The sequence below is a fragment of the Cyanidioschyzon merolae genome, chromosome 17, assembly GCF_000091205.1.
Source record: "Cyanidioschyzon merolae strain 10D DNA, chromosome 17, complete genome".
In the NCBI taxonomy this organism is placed as follows: Eukaryota; Rhodophyta; class Bangiophyceae; order Cyanidiales; family Cyanidiaceae; genus Cyanidioschyzon; species Cyanidioschyzon merolae.
Genome location: NC_010143.1, coordinates 244,678 through 258,135, shown reverse-complemented (window position 1 = coordinate 258,135; position 13,458 = coordinate 244,678). Strand labels below are relative to the sequence as shown.

The following is a 13,458-nucleotide window of genomic DNA, read 5'->3' as shown; positions in this document are numbered from 1 at the left end:
TACAAACGAACACACAGTCCAGTGCGAAGAGGAACAGGACGAGACAAAGAAGCAAATGAAGGAGGCCCGACGTCAAAGGCTGCAAGAAAGACGGCACAACGACGTGATGGTTGTCAAAGCCTGCCATCTTAAACATATCAAGCATCCGTCCAAGGAAGCGTTGCAAGAGACTCCCAGAAACCGTGTTGCGTCTTACTCCATGAGTGTTATAAAGGCTTCGTCAGGGCTAATGCATTTGGTGAAGGAGATGAATGAAGACGTGGCCGACATCGAAACAGCCGAGGTTCCGGAAGAATTTTTCAGCAGGACCCTTCTTCGCCACCTGGTGCTCGCCACAGGGGAAACCTCGAGGGGAAATGAGCGGGTGCATGCCCTCCACGAAAAGCATCCCTTCTACAGCTTCTACGGTACTCGATTCAGAGGGACTGGAATATTTACACCCACGGGGCCATGCGGTACCTAACGAACTTGGAGACCGTTTAACCATGAACCTCCAGGGCTTCATGATATGCGCCGTGTTTGCACTCCAACCGGGTCTCTCTCGCGAAGGAAAGATGGGCCATCACCAATGGGATGACGGACGATCGGCAGCTTGAACAGGAGATCGAGTTCGTCGACAAGAAGACATCACGCAGGTGCACGAATGAGGATTCTATAATCCGTGCGACTATTCATGAGCACCGTGCACCCTTGAGGCCGGTCAACCCAGCAGAAAAGGTATCAGATATGAAAAAAGGTGAAAAAATGATGATATCCCCTAATTATGCGCTATTTCGTGCACCCAGACCGAGAGCTCGAACCCAAGGCGGAGATGGAGCTGAATCGCGGGAACAATGAAGCGTCTGAGAGACGGAAGCGTTCCTAATGGAGAAGCGCTTCAACGTGGTTCCGTTGTGCAACATCAGGGCACATTTCGTGACCATCGATTCCGCAGTCCTTCATGGCATCATGAGGGAGATCTGTCCGGAGTTCAAGGTTAGCAGGAAGGAGGTCACCGGTGTCAACCGGGAGAAGTACCAGAAAAATATCTTCGAAATCAAACGTTTGAAAGTCAGCGAACAAAAGGTATTCGCTGGGGTGATCGAAACCGATGGGGTATCCATGTGTGTACACCGTCGGCGCCTGAAGGCGGATCGTCTTGTTCCATGCTCGGCCTCGCCCGTAACGAAGCATGAAGATGAGAAGGAGGCGGATTCTGCGACGCAGAAAGTGCAGGATAACGACCTTGTCGTTGGCGCGGACCCTGGGGCACAAGTATCATAACCACCGCAGTACCCAAGCGTGCGGAAGATGGAATCCACGGCAACTTACTTCAGAAAGGCATGAGTATTTTAAAGTTCTCGAGAGCAAGAAACTATCGAGATTCCAGAATCATGAATGCAAGGAATAAAATCGAGACGTGGAACGCATAACTGAAAGAGCACCTGGAGGCCTTGAGCAAGGTGACGAGTCGAGGAGCGGACTTTGAAGCTTTTCGGAAATTCATGGAAGGTCGCGTTGCTCATTGGGATGCGCTGTGGAAAGAGTATACAAAGCCTCGGTGGGCTCGTCTGCGAATGAACCTGTATTGTGGGAAGCAGCGGGCGTTTGCCAACTTTTTCAATCAGTTGAGTGGCTTGAAGGAGGATGAACGTCAGAGGCTCGTAGTGGCAAACGGAGCAGGACGCTGGAAGACCCAAAAAGGGACTACACCAGCTCCACCGGCGAGAACGTACAAGGAGTGCGCAAGGCGTTTCGTTCCGCTACCGATCGATGAGTTCCGAGCATTGTATATACACCATGAACTGGGATGCACACTTCAGAGATTCGAGATGAAAAAAGTGCCAGCGGAGCCCTGAGGATATGAAAAATACGGACCGCTGACGGGACAGCAAATGGAAAGGAGGGCGAACGTTCATGGGCGACTTGCATTAGTAAGTACAATCAATGATGGCAAGAAACGGATGGAGTTTGTGAACCGAGACTTTAACGCCGCAATCAATATCAGGAAATGTGTGGTGATGGAAAAAAGACTTCCAGAGATGACAAGAGAGAATTTTGTGGGAGAACCATTCAAGGTGGAATGATGCAAGAATAAGTTGGAACCAGTAGTAGGTGGCCGGTCCAAAAATTCTAGGAGGCGTCTGTGGTCAAGTTGTCAACATTCGTTCGAGATCTCGCAGTGCACCTCCCAGGTCACGCTTCGCGAGGCGCCGTTCGCTTACCCTTGTTCGGACTCGACTGTGGTGACATGGCTTCCTTGAGTTTCGGAGCGCTCGGTTTGGTGTCTTGTTCGCAGATAGCTGTCCAGGTATTCGTGAGAGGTGCGGCAGATCTGCAAGATCTCTTGAACAATGAACCGCTTGCATGGAGCGACGTTCTAGCGCGACAGGGCAACTCGAAGCCCCGTTCGCCTTCTGCGGAGCGCACAATTGCCAGAGCTCGGGCTGGCGGCATCGGAGGCCGCGCGACCCCTCGGGACGGCTCTGAGTCTTATCTTGATCGTGTGCCCAAGCAAAGAAAGCCTTGGGACCTGCAGGGGCAGTGGAAAGATAAGCTGAGCGGTGCGGGCCCGAAGTCAAACCCTTTCGGCACAACGGCAACGCTGGAAGATGTGCTCAGCAAGGTGCCCAGCCGTAAAACTGGTGTCGGTGGCTCTTGGGCTCGTTTAGCCCCTCGTCGCCCCGCTGGCTTTGATAATAGGCAGTTTGGGGATTGAAGGACAGTATATTGACGCTTGTCCAGAAATTTAGGCTCGGGAGCGGTAGTGTCTGGAAATAGATCGAATAAAAGCATCGTGAGTTTCTTCTTGAATACGTTACACAAGTCCTGCGGCTTCCTTTCAGCGAATACAATCCGACGCACGACGACGACATGGCAATGACTTGAACTGCCACCAGTTCCAGCCCATGACGCAGGATACCAGCAGAATTCGAATCAGTTCCATACTCCAGCGTCCGTGCAGCATGCATAACAAGCATAGGCAATAAACGCATATCCGTGTTCGGGAACCCTGCCGTACATTGTTTGATTACGATCAATAAAACTGATGAAATTCCTATTGAGTAGAGTGATGCGTACCTCATCCACACAAGCGTGTGTCGCTGAGAACGCTACGCGTTTGCTGGAATCGTTGCAGGGCTTTTGTGGGAGGCCCCAACATCTCCTTGTATGTCAGGTCGGTACTGCGATGGGCACCAGCGACATGGCCTATAGCAGGAGATAATTCTACGTGAGTTTCCGATTTAGGACACTGGATTGCAGCTGCAGTGCGCTGGTGAGAACACGCATGTGCCAGTGCGGCATCGGACACGTGTCCTTCATCGATCGGAGTACCGTCTCGCGCGGTGCATGCGTCGCGGCGGTGAGCGCACCTGGGAGATCGGGCAGACATGAGACACGACGCGCATGTCGCCGTTGGAGGGAAACATGATCCCGATCAATTAGCGTGTTGTTCTACCGGAAAAAGTTGTATTTGCGTTGGGGTCGAAGCAAAGTACAGTCTTTCAATTCATTTGAGTTCCAAACCTCAAACAAGTGTATTCGATTGGTTTTTTGCAGTCTATAAAAGAAGCGTTCAAAAAGCGTTCTTTTTCAGACAAAAATTAGAAAAGGAAAGTTATGGAAAAGCAAGTCGACGATCCTGGAGTACCGATGTCGCCGGGTTCAAGAAAAAACAGACAAAATTGTCTTGTCACCTAGCATCGAGCGAAGCCGAGCATGTGACGTAGAGGAAGAGTGGAAATAGGCGGGAAAAAGTGTGTGCCCGACGGAACACTGAAGAGACCGTAGTGGCACAGAAGGCGCGAGTTCTAGCAGTCCGTCCACTGGTGAGTTCAGCCAGGGGCAATACGCGCATTAAGTTTATGAACTGAGACTTAAAGTCGCTGTTAATATCAGACAGTGTGCGGTGCAGAAGACGAGACCCAAGGATCCGACGCGATTCAACTTCGTGGCCCAGACTCTCAAGCTCAAAGTGTGCTGGGGTAAAAACTGATATCGGTGGCAGGAGGCCGGTCAAAAATGCTGCGCGGCGTCTGCGTATGGGTTTCCATACGCTCCATAGATGTAAAAAGTTGTTCTTCGCCCTGGGGATGCATGTAATTCGTCGAGATTGTGTCCTCCACCTCGCGTCGTATGGTTTCCCAGCACTCTGTTCTTGCGTCCGATACATACTGTGATCTGTAGTGTTTGTAGCGAATAGGCGTTTATTTCCGAGGTAAAGCTATCAGTTCGTAGATTTGCGGTTCAATCGTTCTTCTGGAGAACATGCGCGAGCCTACGCAAAATCTCCAAAGACCTCAGAAACCCCAGGGCGATCGTATTCTTTAGATTACATGATGGGATTCTGGTTCTGCCTTCCTGCACAGTAAATGAATCTAAACGATCTTTTCATACAACAGCTACACCGCAAGTCCCTATCTGCTCCCGTGATACGGGTATTCGTGTCTCTGTAGCAACTGTTTGGGCGGAGCATTCTCCGTGGTTACAGCGCGAGCCCTGAATGCCACCATTTATCTGCAGGCGCCGTTTCGCAAATCGAGCGCAATCGGCGCGTAATCTTCTCCTCTATGTGAGCGCCCGCAGGTCTGTGCTGTGTGCTCAGTTTGGCGCTAGGTCTCCGGCATGGAGACCTCCGCAGCTCGTCCGCTCGAATGCAATCACACATCTTTCTCTGTCAGAGGCACCGCTCTAGCTCATTCGGACGGCTATACCAGAACGACGAATCTCCACGACTAGGGTTCGAATTCTCCAGCCACTCGAAAGCACTCGTCGAAAAGTGTCCACAGACAAAGAATCCGTACGCTGTCGTGATTCGACCCAGCCGCGTTCCAGAATCGTATACATAGAAGACGCGCAATTTGAGCTGTCGTCTCCCGTGGACGTTTCGCTGATGGCATGGCCCCTCGTCCAGTACTGTGCAGTGACGTAAATCAACGCGAAATGCAGTGCCGCGCACGCAGAAAATTGTGACGGGTGTCGGTGCCGCGCCAGAAGGCTGGGCTCTTCGCGTTCGACACTTTGTTGCTGGGTAGCTCCTGTCCCAGAGCCAGAGCCTTCCGATCACGGTACCATATGTATGATACAGATATGGGAGCTTCGCCATCACAAATCGGAGGATCAGATTTGAAACCCAAATCCATTGCTGGTGCAACTTCGCTCGAGTTTCAGAGCAGGCGGTCTCAATAGTACGAATTCCCTGAGTCCCTACGCTTTATCAACCTCTCCGCCGCGATCTTTCTGCATAATCTTACTCACAGATGCTTTCAACGATCTCCATCCGTCCCGAGCACTTTCGCTGAGATGCAAGCGCTCATCCAATTCGCGTGTTTTCTCACGCACGGTCTGCCAGCCTTCGCGAGCTCGCTCCGTTAGACGGTACTGTTCATTGATCTCCTGCGTTTTGCGTTTGGTCAAGTCGCCAAACTCCTGGACCTTTTCCGTTATTCGGTGCTTTTCATTGAAATCGCTGAGCTTGTCGGAAGCGCGTTTGATGGCGCGGTCGAACTCTTCGCGGAGGCCCTGCAGCCGTTCCTGGCGAGCGGTAGCAGTCTCTGGAACGTCGGTGCTGTCCCTCGCGAGGTCCACTTCCCGGACGTCTTTAAAAGAGGAGACGAGCTCCTCGGTTGCATCCATAACACTAATCTTTCGCTTCTTAAGAGTAGCAGAATCCAGGACTAGAGCGGTTTTCTTCGCTGACTGGTTTTCAAAAATCACCAGGGCCTCCATCGCTTCCGTTGGGCTCCCAGAGCTGGAAGAACCCCCCTCCCCTACGGATGGACGAATTTTCACCGCGGAGATTTCGCCACAGAACGAGAAAAAGTCCAAGAGAGTCTGTTTAGTCACCTCGGGGGACAAATTTCTTACCAAAACTGCGTTGTTCGTAGCGTCGCTCATTTCTTCCAAAACCGTCCTCGAAGCACGTTCGAGAACTGTAAACACGCGTGCTCGAACGGCGCGCGAGAGCTGGCGATGACACTGTTCTTTGTTGGGACGTACTGCATCGATAACATGTTCGTGCCACAGTCCGTACCGCTGGGTTGCCAAAGGTCTCGTCCAGTACTAGTGTCAACGTGCTCACAGTCAAGGGTGCTTTTGCGCGCAGAGTTGTCGTCAGATGATGAAGACTTTGCGAGCGCTCCGCCCGCCATACGACGCCTTCTAACGAAACACAAACAGAGCGCTCGAACGCTGTTTGGTCGTGCGCAGAGCGGGGCCGACGAACACGCGAACCTCTGGTGGCTCAGTGGCGAGGACTATGTGAATCCCGACGGCATCATGGAACTCGCTGAACGAACGTCGGATGACGCCGCACCAGGGACAGCAGAGGCTTTCTGGACCGCGTTCCTCAACAGTGGCCTCGCAGACGCCGAGGACGTTCCAGGCGAAGCGAAGAAGCCCACAGAGTTATAGCGCTGCATGCTATGTATTGAGGCGAGATCGAGCTCGGAGACACGAAGAAGCAAGGCTGAGCGTTAGCTTCCGAGCGCTAGCGCGTAAACTTTTGCCCTCACAGAGGCTCACGGGCACAGAGACGCACTCTGCGCGGGGATCGGCACAGCTAGCGTTCGGATATGGGTTGCGTATCTGAAGAAGACACCGCCCGAGCCTGCATTCGCCAAGCTTCGTTCATCGGAAACCAGCTCATCGTCGGCGGTTATTATCTGTGCGCGATAGTAGAACGGAACAACAGGGGTATTCAGGATGCGCGGCATCTGCTCGCTCGAAGTCGATTGGATTTGCGAATTCGGCCCTCTGCATCTATCGTCCACATTGCTGCGAACTTGAGTACCTGGCGCAGAAGTCGTCGGACATGAAAGGCGACACAGTCACGAGCGAGGACGCTGCACGAGACCGTCATGGTGCATCAGTTCGTGCGATGGAACACGGGAGTTGCCGGCCGCGTTACGCGTTTGATGAGCAGTAATTCGAGAAACATAGAGCGGCTTTCTCACTGCTGCTAGAACGGCATCATATGCCGGATAAAATGTTTTATGGTATACGCTTGAAACATTGGACATGAATTCCCAGCATTCGCTATTGCCAGTGGAGATCAGTCGAGGGATCACTGCTTCTGTCCGAATATAAGCACATTCGAAGAACCGTAAACAGCACCTCCCATCAGCGCTGGGGATTGGATCCGTACAGTGACGACGCATTCGCCGCACGAGGCGACGGCGTGGCTCAACGGCACCTGGAAGGGCATCTACGCGAGATGAAACCCTGGTTCCCCATGGTGTGAAACGTCGATAATGTGAACCAGATTCCCCGGTTGCACTATATCCACGGTGACGTGCGTTTGCGCTTGCTTGTGACGGGGACCTCTCGCGCGAGCAGCCCTCGAACCGACGCTCACAAAAGCACATTAAAGCCGCTCTGTCTCCGTTTGGCGTCTGTACTGGTGCATAAGATGCCATTGTTGGCACTCACAGTGGACTCGGTTTCCAGAGGATCGCCAGAACGATCCAGCATCTCCGAAGGAAAGCATAGATGATGTCTGGAGCAACTTGAAGGATGTTGCGTAATGGTGGACGTTTTCTCAGGCCCCGATAACAACCACGCAATCTAGAATCACTTGTCCGTGTTACAGTCCATGGAGCGAAAAAACCTTTTTCTACCGTAGATTGTATATGTTTACACCCAGTCACAGGCGCCTCCCAGTTTTTTCCGACCGGCCGTATGCTATCGATTTCAGCATCTCCCTGTAGATCTTGAGCCTGAGGAGCTGCCCCACGACGACAGATCGCGTCAGCTATGCGGGTGTCGTCCTCAGCGCCGCATATCTCTTGACATTGATGATGGCGTTGAAGTCTCGTTTCGCGAACTCCCTGCGTGCAGGGCCTCCGGGTGAACTCACTATTGGAAGGAGTCCCCGAACTCGTGCCCTCTATGCCACCACAGTCTCGTTGTCGTTCGGTTGGGCAAGCCCCTTGACTCGTCGTTCTCTTTGTTTCTTTTTCTTCTTTTTCAGCATATGCCCTTCTTCGCTAGATAGCTGACGAGAAGCGGATTTTTTTTTTCGTTTTCTACAGGCAGCCGGCGACGACATCCCCTGCAATATCTCCAACTTTCATGTCGATACCTGTCCCCTAGATTTTTTATTTCTTCAAATGAACGCACTCTGAGCAAGTCTGATATAGACCGCTAAAGAGCGCTTGATGACACGTACCCGGAGGTGGAACACAATTGCGGTGAAGGACTCCAAGGTCTACGCCGCACAAGCTGTGCATGCGCTTGAGCTTGAGGCAATCGCGTTGCTTCAGAATGCGGCGATGGAGTTCCCGCTCTTCTCTTCGGGCTCGATGTCACGGCATAAGCTAGTGTGGTCCGAGATATGCCGTCACGACCGCAGTGCCGTAGAGTAGCGATGAAGACAGCTCCTCGTTCGAGAAGATGCCCATGCGACGCGCTTCGTGGAGGAAGGCGTTGCGTCCGACATGGGCGACGTTCTGTATGGATGGTATGCGCCTCTAAGCGAAATACTCCGGGATTTCATTGTTGCTCTGAGAAAGTTCTTACCTCGGTGTACCAGGTGCGCATCGGCCATGTGCCTCTACTGATAAGAATGCATTACATATTCATTCTGTACATCTTGTTCATCGCTATCGTTCATGGTTATTTGGAAGTCCCCGATCCGTGAACGGGAACAAATTGCGCCAAACAGGTGCGGAGGAGCCCAGTGGCAGCAGTTTCGGCGCCAAAAGCACTGAGTATTGGTCGTGTCGAGGGCGATCCGGGTTGCCGAAAAAGTAATTCAAATCCATGAATATGTTTGCCATGGTCCGGAACAAGCTCTGAATAGCGTCGAACAACGGAGAAAAAGTTAAAGTAGGCAAGATGACCTATATTCTGCCCTCTGCTATTTTGCGAATAAAAGAGGCTTTTTGTGGAGCGCGATGTTGCTCCTGATGAAACCAGTGCAGGAAGGGGAACCTTGACTGCATAGCACATCGAAATGATTCGATTGGTCTACGCTCTCGTCGTGTGAAGCGGTGACGCGCTCCCCAATGGGGCAACTGCTGCGATGTCTCGAGCCGCAGTCTACGACCCTGTTACATCTAAACAGACGAGACTGGTGCCTCTGCGCGCAAACCCTGTGAGAGGTAGCGTGATCTTGTCGAACACCGTCTAGTCGCTGGCCGCAAAGTAGGAGGATTCGTTATTCGAATTGTCTCGATTATTTGATAAAGGAAAGTCAAAATAGCTTTCGGCAGGTGCTTCCACAAAACGCTCATCAACTGAAACTGTCGAGTTCTTTTCCTTTTCTATATAGCGGTGCGAATTCCTGCTCTTACGAGTTGTGGTGAAACAGAAGGATGGAAAACATTTAGAAGGCATAATTTGAGCACGCCACGCTTAACGAAAGGAGAAGAGTGGGGGCATGCAAAACTCAATTGGATGATGGTATCTATTTTTTCAAACGCTTTTTCGAGTGCGTCGCGAATCTTCCCGATTCCCTTACCAGAACGAATCTCGAGCCGATGCCCTCTGTGTGGTACGGCAACGCCATTCTGTCTCCGTGCAGCGAACGCATCGGCGCTAAAGACTCCATTGCGGTCGCTTTCGGCAGGCACCAGGCACACACGATAGGACGTATGAAACGACCTGAATATCCGAGAAGAAGTATGGGACATGTAACTTGGAGGTAGGGCGTTTGATGGATACTTCACCGTGTACTGGAAAAAACACAAAAAAATGTGGGAGCAGAAAGAGCGCACAATTGGAGAACGCTGGCCCATGTAAACGTTTTGTCAATGAAACAAATAAACAAAACAAATTTCCGCAGCATAGATTCGTAAAAGCCATTCCGATAAAGACAACCACGAATCTTAAACCACGTATGAATTCGTACGCCCATATTGCTGCAGTTCGATACTCGATGCTGTACATGGAAACAATGTCGGAAAACATCGATAGCCGGGAGCCCAGCGAACATGTCAGCCTTCCATTTTCGACGGATACGGACAATTGACGCCTCGACCCAAGGGAGCCGCTTTACCCGGCGTCTGTTCAGTGCCTGTGAGATCGCGGCATGGCAAGTGCCGGGCAGTTCTGCTATTTGATTTCACTCAAGCACCGAGCACGGCACCTCTGCACGTTTCATTGTCGATGAGGAATAAAATATGCATTCGCGCGGGTGTGCATGGTAAGGTGCGTGCTCCCCAGCCAGGCAACCCGATCGTTGGTCTCTGTGGATGTTTTCATTATGTTTAAGAGACACGCGTGTCGCTTGCAAGTATCCTGTGAAATAGGACGCGATCCTTTGCGTGGACGCGAGTTCCCTGCATTTCGTTCGGGGTGGCAATTTGCCTCAGGAGTCGGCTTGAGCGTTTTTGTTTGAAGGTCATTGCACAGCGCTGGAGTCGGGGAAGCCTCGGGCCTGGTACCATTCACGGCACTTATACCCGCCGGAACGGTGAGTGTTTGGCAACGAGTTCCCGCTTTGTGCGGATGCATCGGTATGGATGCTGCTTTTGCGCAAACATGCCACAGCGAAGACCGTCACCGCTGCGTCATGCGGTCTCTGGACATTCTCAATGTGGTAGGACATGATGGTGATTGCAGTCGGACTCGTCCTAGTGCAGAGAGCAAAGTTTGACCGAGCTCTACATTCACGATCAAGTATTTCGGGGTGCACTGCCTACGTTGATTGAACCCTTTTGGGAGTTTACCGACAATCTCGTGATGAATTTTGTTCCACATACCCTGGAAACTAATGGTGCCAATCAGTTGGGGCATGCCTTCAAGTCGAAGCGCGCGTTCCTGGAGCGACCGCTCAACGAGTACGCGAACCGTCCCCGGACTCTGTGGCGCGTATATCGCTTCGCTGGCATTGTTCGTTTTATATCGACTCGATGCGAAACAAGCACGAAATATCAGAGACGAGGGCACTTTATGGGAAGCGTCTTGCACGTTGCCAGATCACGAGGGTCGCCCGATCAGACGCTTGATGCGCGGCTGCATGGACGGTAATCAACCGGGGCATGCTCACATGGTACTGAAGTGCCTGCGGACGATGAAGGGATTTTGACGGAGCGCAAGCTTTCCTGCCGAGCTCGCGTGAGTCCTCTCGAGACTTGGGGAATCCTCGTGTACGACATGCTCGCCGGGCATCGTCCACAAGTCGAAACCAACTCGCGAGACATCAGGGAAACGGTGATGCTATCCATTCGCTGCGCGAAACGCTTGTCCTCATCGTGATGCTTACGAATATTTCGCGGAGATTCGATACTATCTCGCGGAACAAGTTTTCCGTAAAGCCTCAGTCCAGACGACTTGTTTCGGTTCCGGTGCCTTCGAATTCGGGTCCATGTTCGTCGCCGAGGGCGCTACGCTGTTGGGATCGTGCTTTGCTGAAGTGCATCGGTGCAGCCGCAGATGACGGCGCTGAAGCGAGGCTTTGCTTGCGCCTTTGCCTTTTGTTCTTCCGACTTGAGCCGTTCGCCGCCGGGTTAAAGATGACGCGGTTCATCGCCACATGCGAATGCATCTGTGAAATCGCGTTTGTAGGGATCTGTTCATCCGCAAATTGTTCAGATTCGGTCCAGTCGACGCCCAGGTAGCTTCCTAGGGCACCGAGATACCCGTCATGCACTAGGAAGAGCGCCTGCATATTTTTCTTACTCCAGAATTCTACCGCATAGGATATTGCAGATACCGTGAAAGGATGCTCACGGACAAAGCTGCCCCCGAAATAGATTCGTGGAACGTTCTCAATGACAGCGTTCAGGTAGGCCAGTTGGGCGACGTTGTAACTCACCATGCGCAATGCACTCAAGGCAACATCCTCGGCATGGAAATGGCGACTGAAATAGACATTGCTCAGGGTGGCGTGTGCCCTTCGCTCCAGACCGAGCCACCGGAAGATTTGGCCGAGGAACGGAAGCGCAATGAGGAGCTGCACGAAAAGCGACATTGTTCCGACGATGAAGCGGCGCAGCTCGCGTCGGAAGTTTTCAAAAGTCGGCGATGGCTCCTTCCTCATGGTAACCTTTCCAAATGAGGCTGCGATTAGATTTGCATCGAGGCCCAGTTTCTCGTAGGCGCCCCCGTAGATGTCCCCGACAAGCATGTCGACGCGCGAGTTATCTCCTTTCTTCGTGAGCTCGATCACCTCGTCAAATGTCTTGCAGTTAGTGAGAATTCGGCAGAGGCCCCAGAAGGTTCCCCCGCCCAGCGAGGTGCCGCTGACGCGACGAAAGCTGCGCGGCCCCTGTACTTTAATAAAGCTCACTCCCGAGCCAATATGACACAACAGATAAGGATACGGATCCGGTCGAGCGTCCAAGTAGTTCCGCTGAATGATGGGATTCGGAGAGCCTATTTGCGTATCTGGGGCAACAGTCACAGAGTACACCTCATGCTCGAAATGAGTCAGAAGGAAGTTCAACCCAGCCACCGTGCAAGCCATCTCATCTTGGGTGCTAAGCTCTACACCGATCGCGCGAAAGAGCTCTCGATATTTGTACGCACCGCCACCGGTTGAGCGAATCACATAAGGTTTCTCCGTATTCGTTGGCATCCAGTGCTCTTTAATAAACTGCACGCACTCCTCAATGTTTCTCGTTTCGAAAGCAAAAAAGTGGAACGTACCCCCGAGCTCCTGCACGGCTACTGACAGCGCTGAGCGGTGTGCCGCCGCTACCGGCTCCAGAAAGTCGATACATAGCTGTCTCTCTGCAGTTCCTCGCGTATTGGGCTGGAAGTACAGTATTTTCGCGAGCGAGCCGCCTATGTCCAACGCCAGAGCGTTCGACTCTGCTAGCACGTTGACACGCTTCAGTACAGCCAACGCAGTGCCCTTGCACACCAGCGAAGGCGGCACAAAACCGTCTAACGCATCGTCGGGGTCACCTTCAGCTTTTCCGCGCGTCTCTCTACGAACCCTCATGGACAGTACATGGCAAACCGTCGCAAAGTTTTACGGTTAGGAGGAACAGCGTTTCGCAGTTGCCGCTGGTGCTGGCGCGCTACGCGCCCACGCGGAGGCGAGCGCGTGTGCGACCGGCCCGCCCAGGTTCATCCAGGCAGCGATGCGGGCTGCGTCTGTCTCGAGTTCGGGAGAATCCCAGACCTGAAGGATGGCTCGAAGATGAGCAAGCTTTTCATCTTCCTGTGGCGCTGAAAAAGCATCGATGGTTGGGTTGCAGGACGAAAACACTTCCTGCGCACACTGCAGCGCAGCGATGTGTAACGACTGATGTGTAGCCAGCTCCTGCCGAAGGCGGTAGACAGTAAGCCGCGCAAGTTCATCGATGCATGCCATGTTCGAGCGGGTGAGAAAGTTGTGTATGGTGGAGCTCCTAAAACAGAGTACAATGACCCTCCGGAAAGCTTGCAAGGCCTCCTTCACATCCGGGTCCGAGGCGGAAAGGTTTGTTTCTGAAGCATATATCACAAGTTCTCGCAGCTTGCGCAGCGCGCAGCTCAAAATAGACTCCAGGATGATGGGCTGAGGTGTACGGAGGCATACCAAGT

At 52.5% G+C, this 13,458-nt stretch overlaps 5 protein-coding genes across 5 annotated transcripts, besides 1 other annotated feature; 3 read left to right on the top strand and 2 right to left on the bottom strand.

Annotated features, from left to right (window-relative positions):
• Positions 1–2,127: part of a sequence feature (repetitive element) that runs on past the window's edge.
• A 103-nt stretch (positions 2,128–2,230) lies between these two features.
• Positions 2,231–2,698, top strand: CYME_CMQ107C (hypothetical protein; the record flags this gene model as incomplete). The annotated part of the gene is made up of 1 exon (XM_005538000.1): positions 2,231–2,698. One exon carries the CDS (start codon positions 2,231–2,233, stop codon positions 2,696–2,698), a length of 468 nt encoding a protein of 155 aa, XP_005538057.1.
• Positions 2,699–5,187: 2,489 nt separating this feature from the next.
• Positions 5,188–5,877, bottom strand: CYME_CMQ106C (hypothetical protein, conserved; the record flags this gene model as incomplete). The annotated part of the gene is made up of 1 exon (XM_005537999.1): positions 5,188–5,877. The coding sequence occupies one exon, from the start codon at positions 5,875–5,877 to the stop codon at positions 5,188–5,190; it is 690 nt and encodes a 229-aa protein (XP_005538056.1).
• Positions 5,878–5,991: 114 nt separating this feature from the next.
• On the top strand, positions 5,992–6,393 carry CYME_CMQ105C (hypothetical protein; the record flags this gene model as incomplete). The annotated part of the gene is made up of 1 exon (XM_005537998.1): positions 5,992–6,393. One exon carries the CDS (start codon positions 5,992–5,994, stop codon positions 6,391–6,393), a length of 402 nt encoding a protein of 133 aa, XP_005538055.1.
• A 3,244-nt stretch (positions 6,394–9,637) lies between these two features.
• On the top strand, positions 9,638–9,952 carry CYME_CMQ104C (hypothetical protein; the record flags this gene model as incomplete). The annotated part of the gene is made up of 1 exon (XM_005537997.1): positions 9,638–9,952. One exon carries the CDS (start codon positions 9,638–9,640, stop codon positions 9,950–9,952), a length of 315 nt encoding a protein of 104 aa, XP_005538054.1.
• A 1,290-nt stretch (positions 9,953–11,242) lies between these two features.
• CYME_CMQ103C (probable pantothenate kinase) lies at positions 11,243–12,871 on the bottom strand (the record flags this gene model as incomplete). Its single annotated transcript, XM_005537996.1, has 1 exon — positions 11,243–12,871. The coding sequence occupies one exon, from the start codon at positions 12,869–12,871 to the stop codon at positions 11,243–11,245; it is 1,629 nt and encodes a 542-aa protein (XP_005538053.1).
• Between the last annotated feature and the right edge of the window lie 587 nt (positions 12,872–13,458).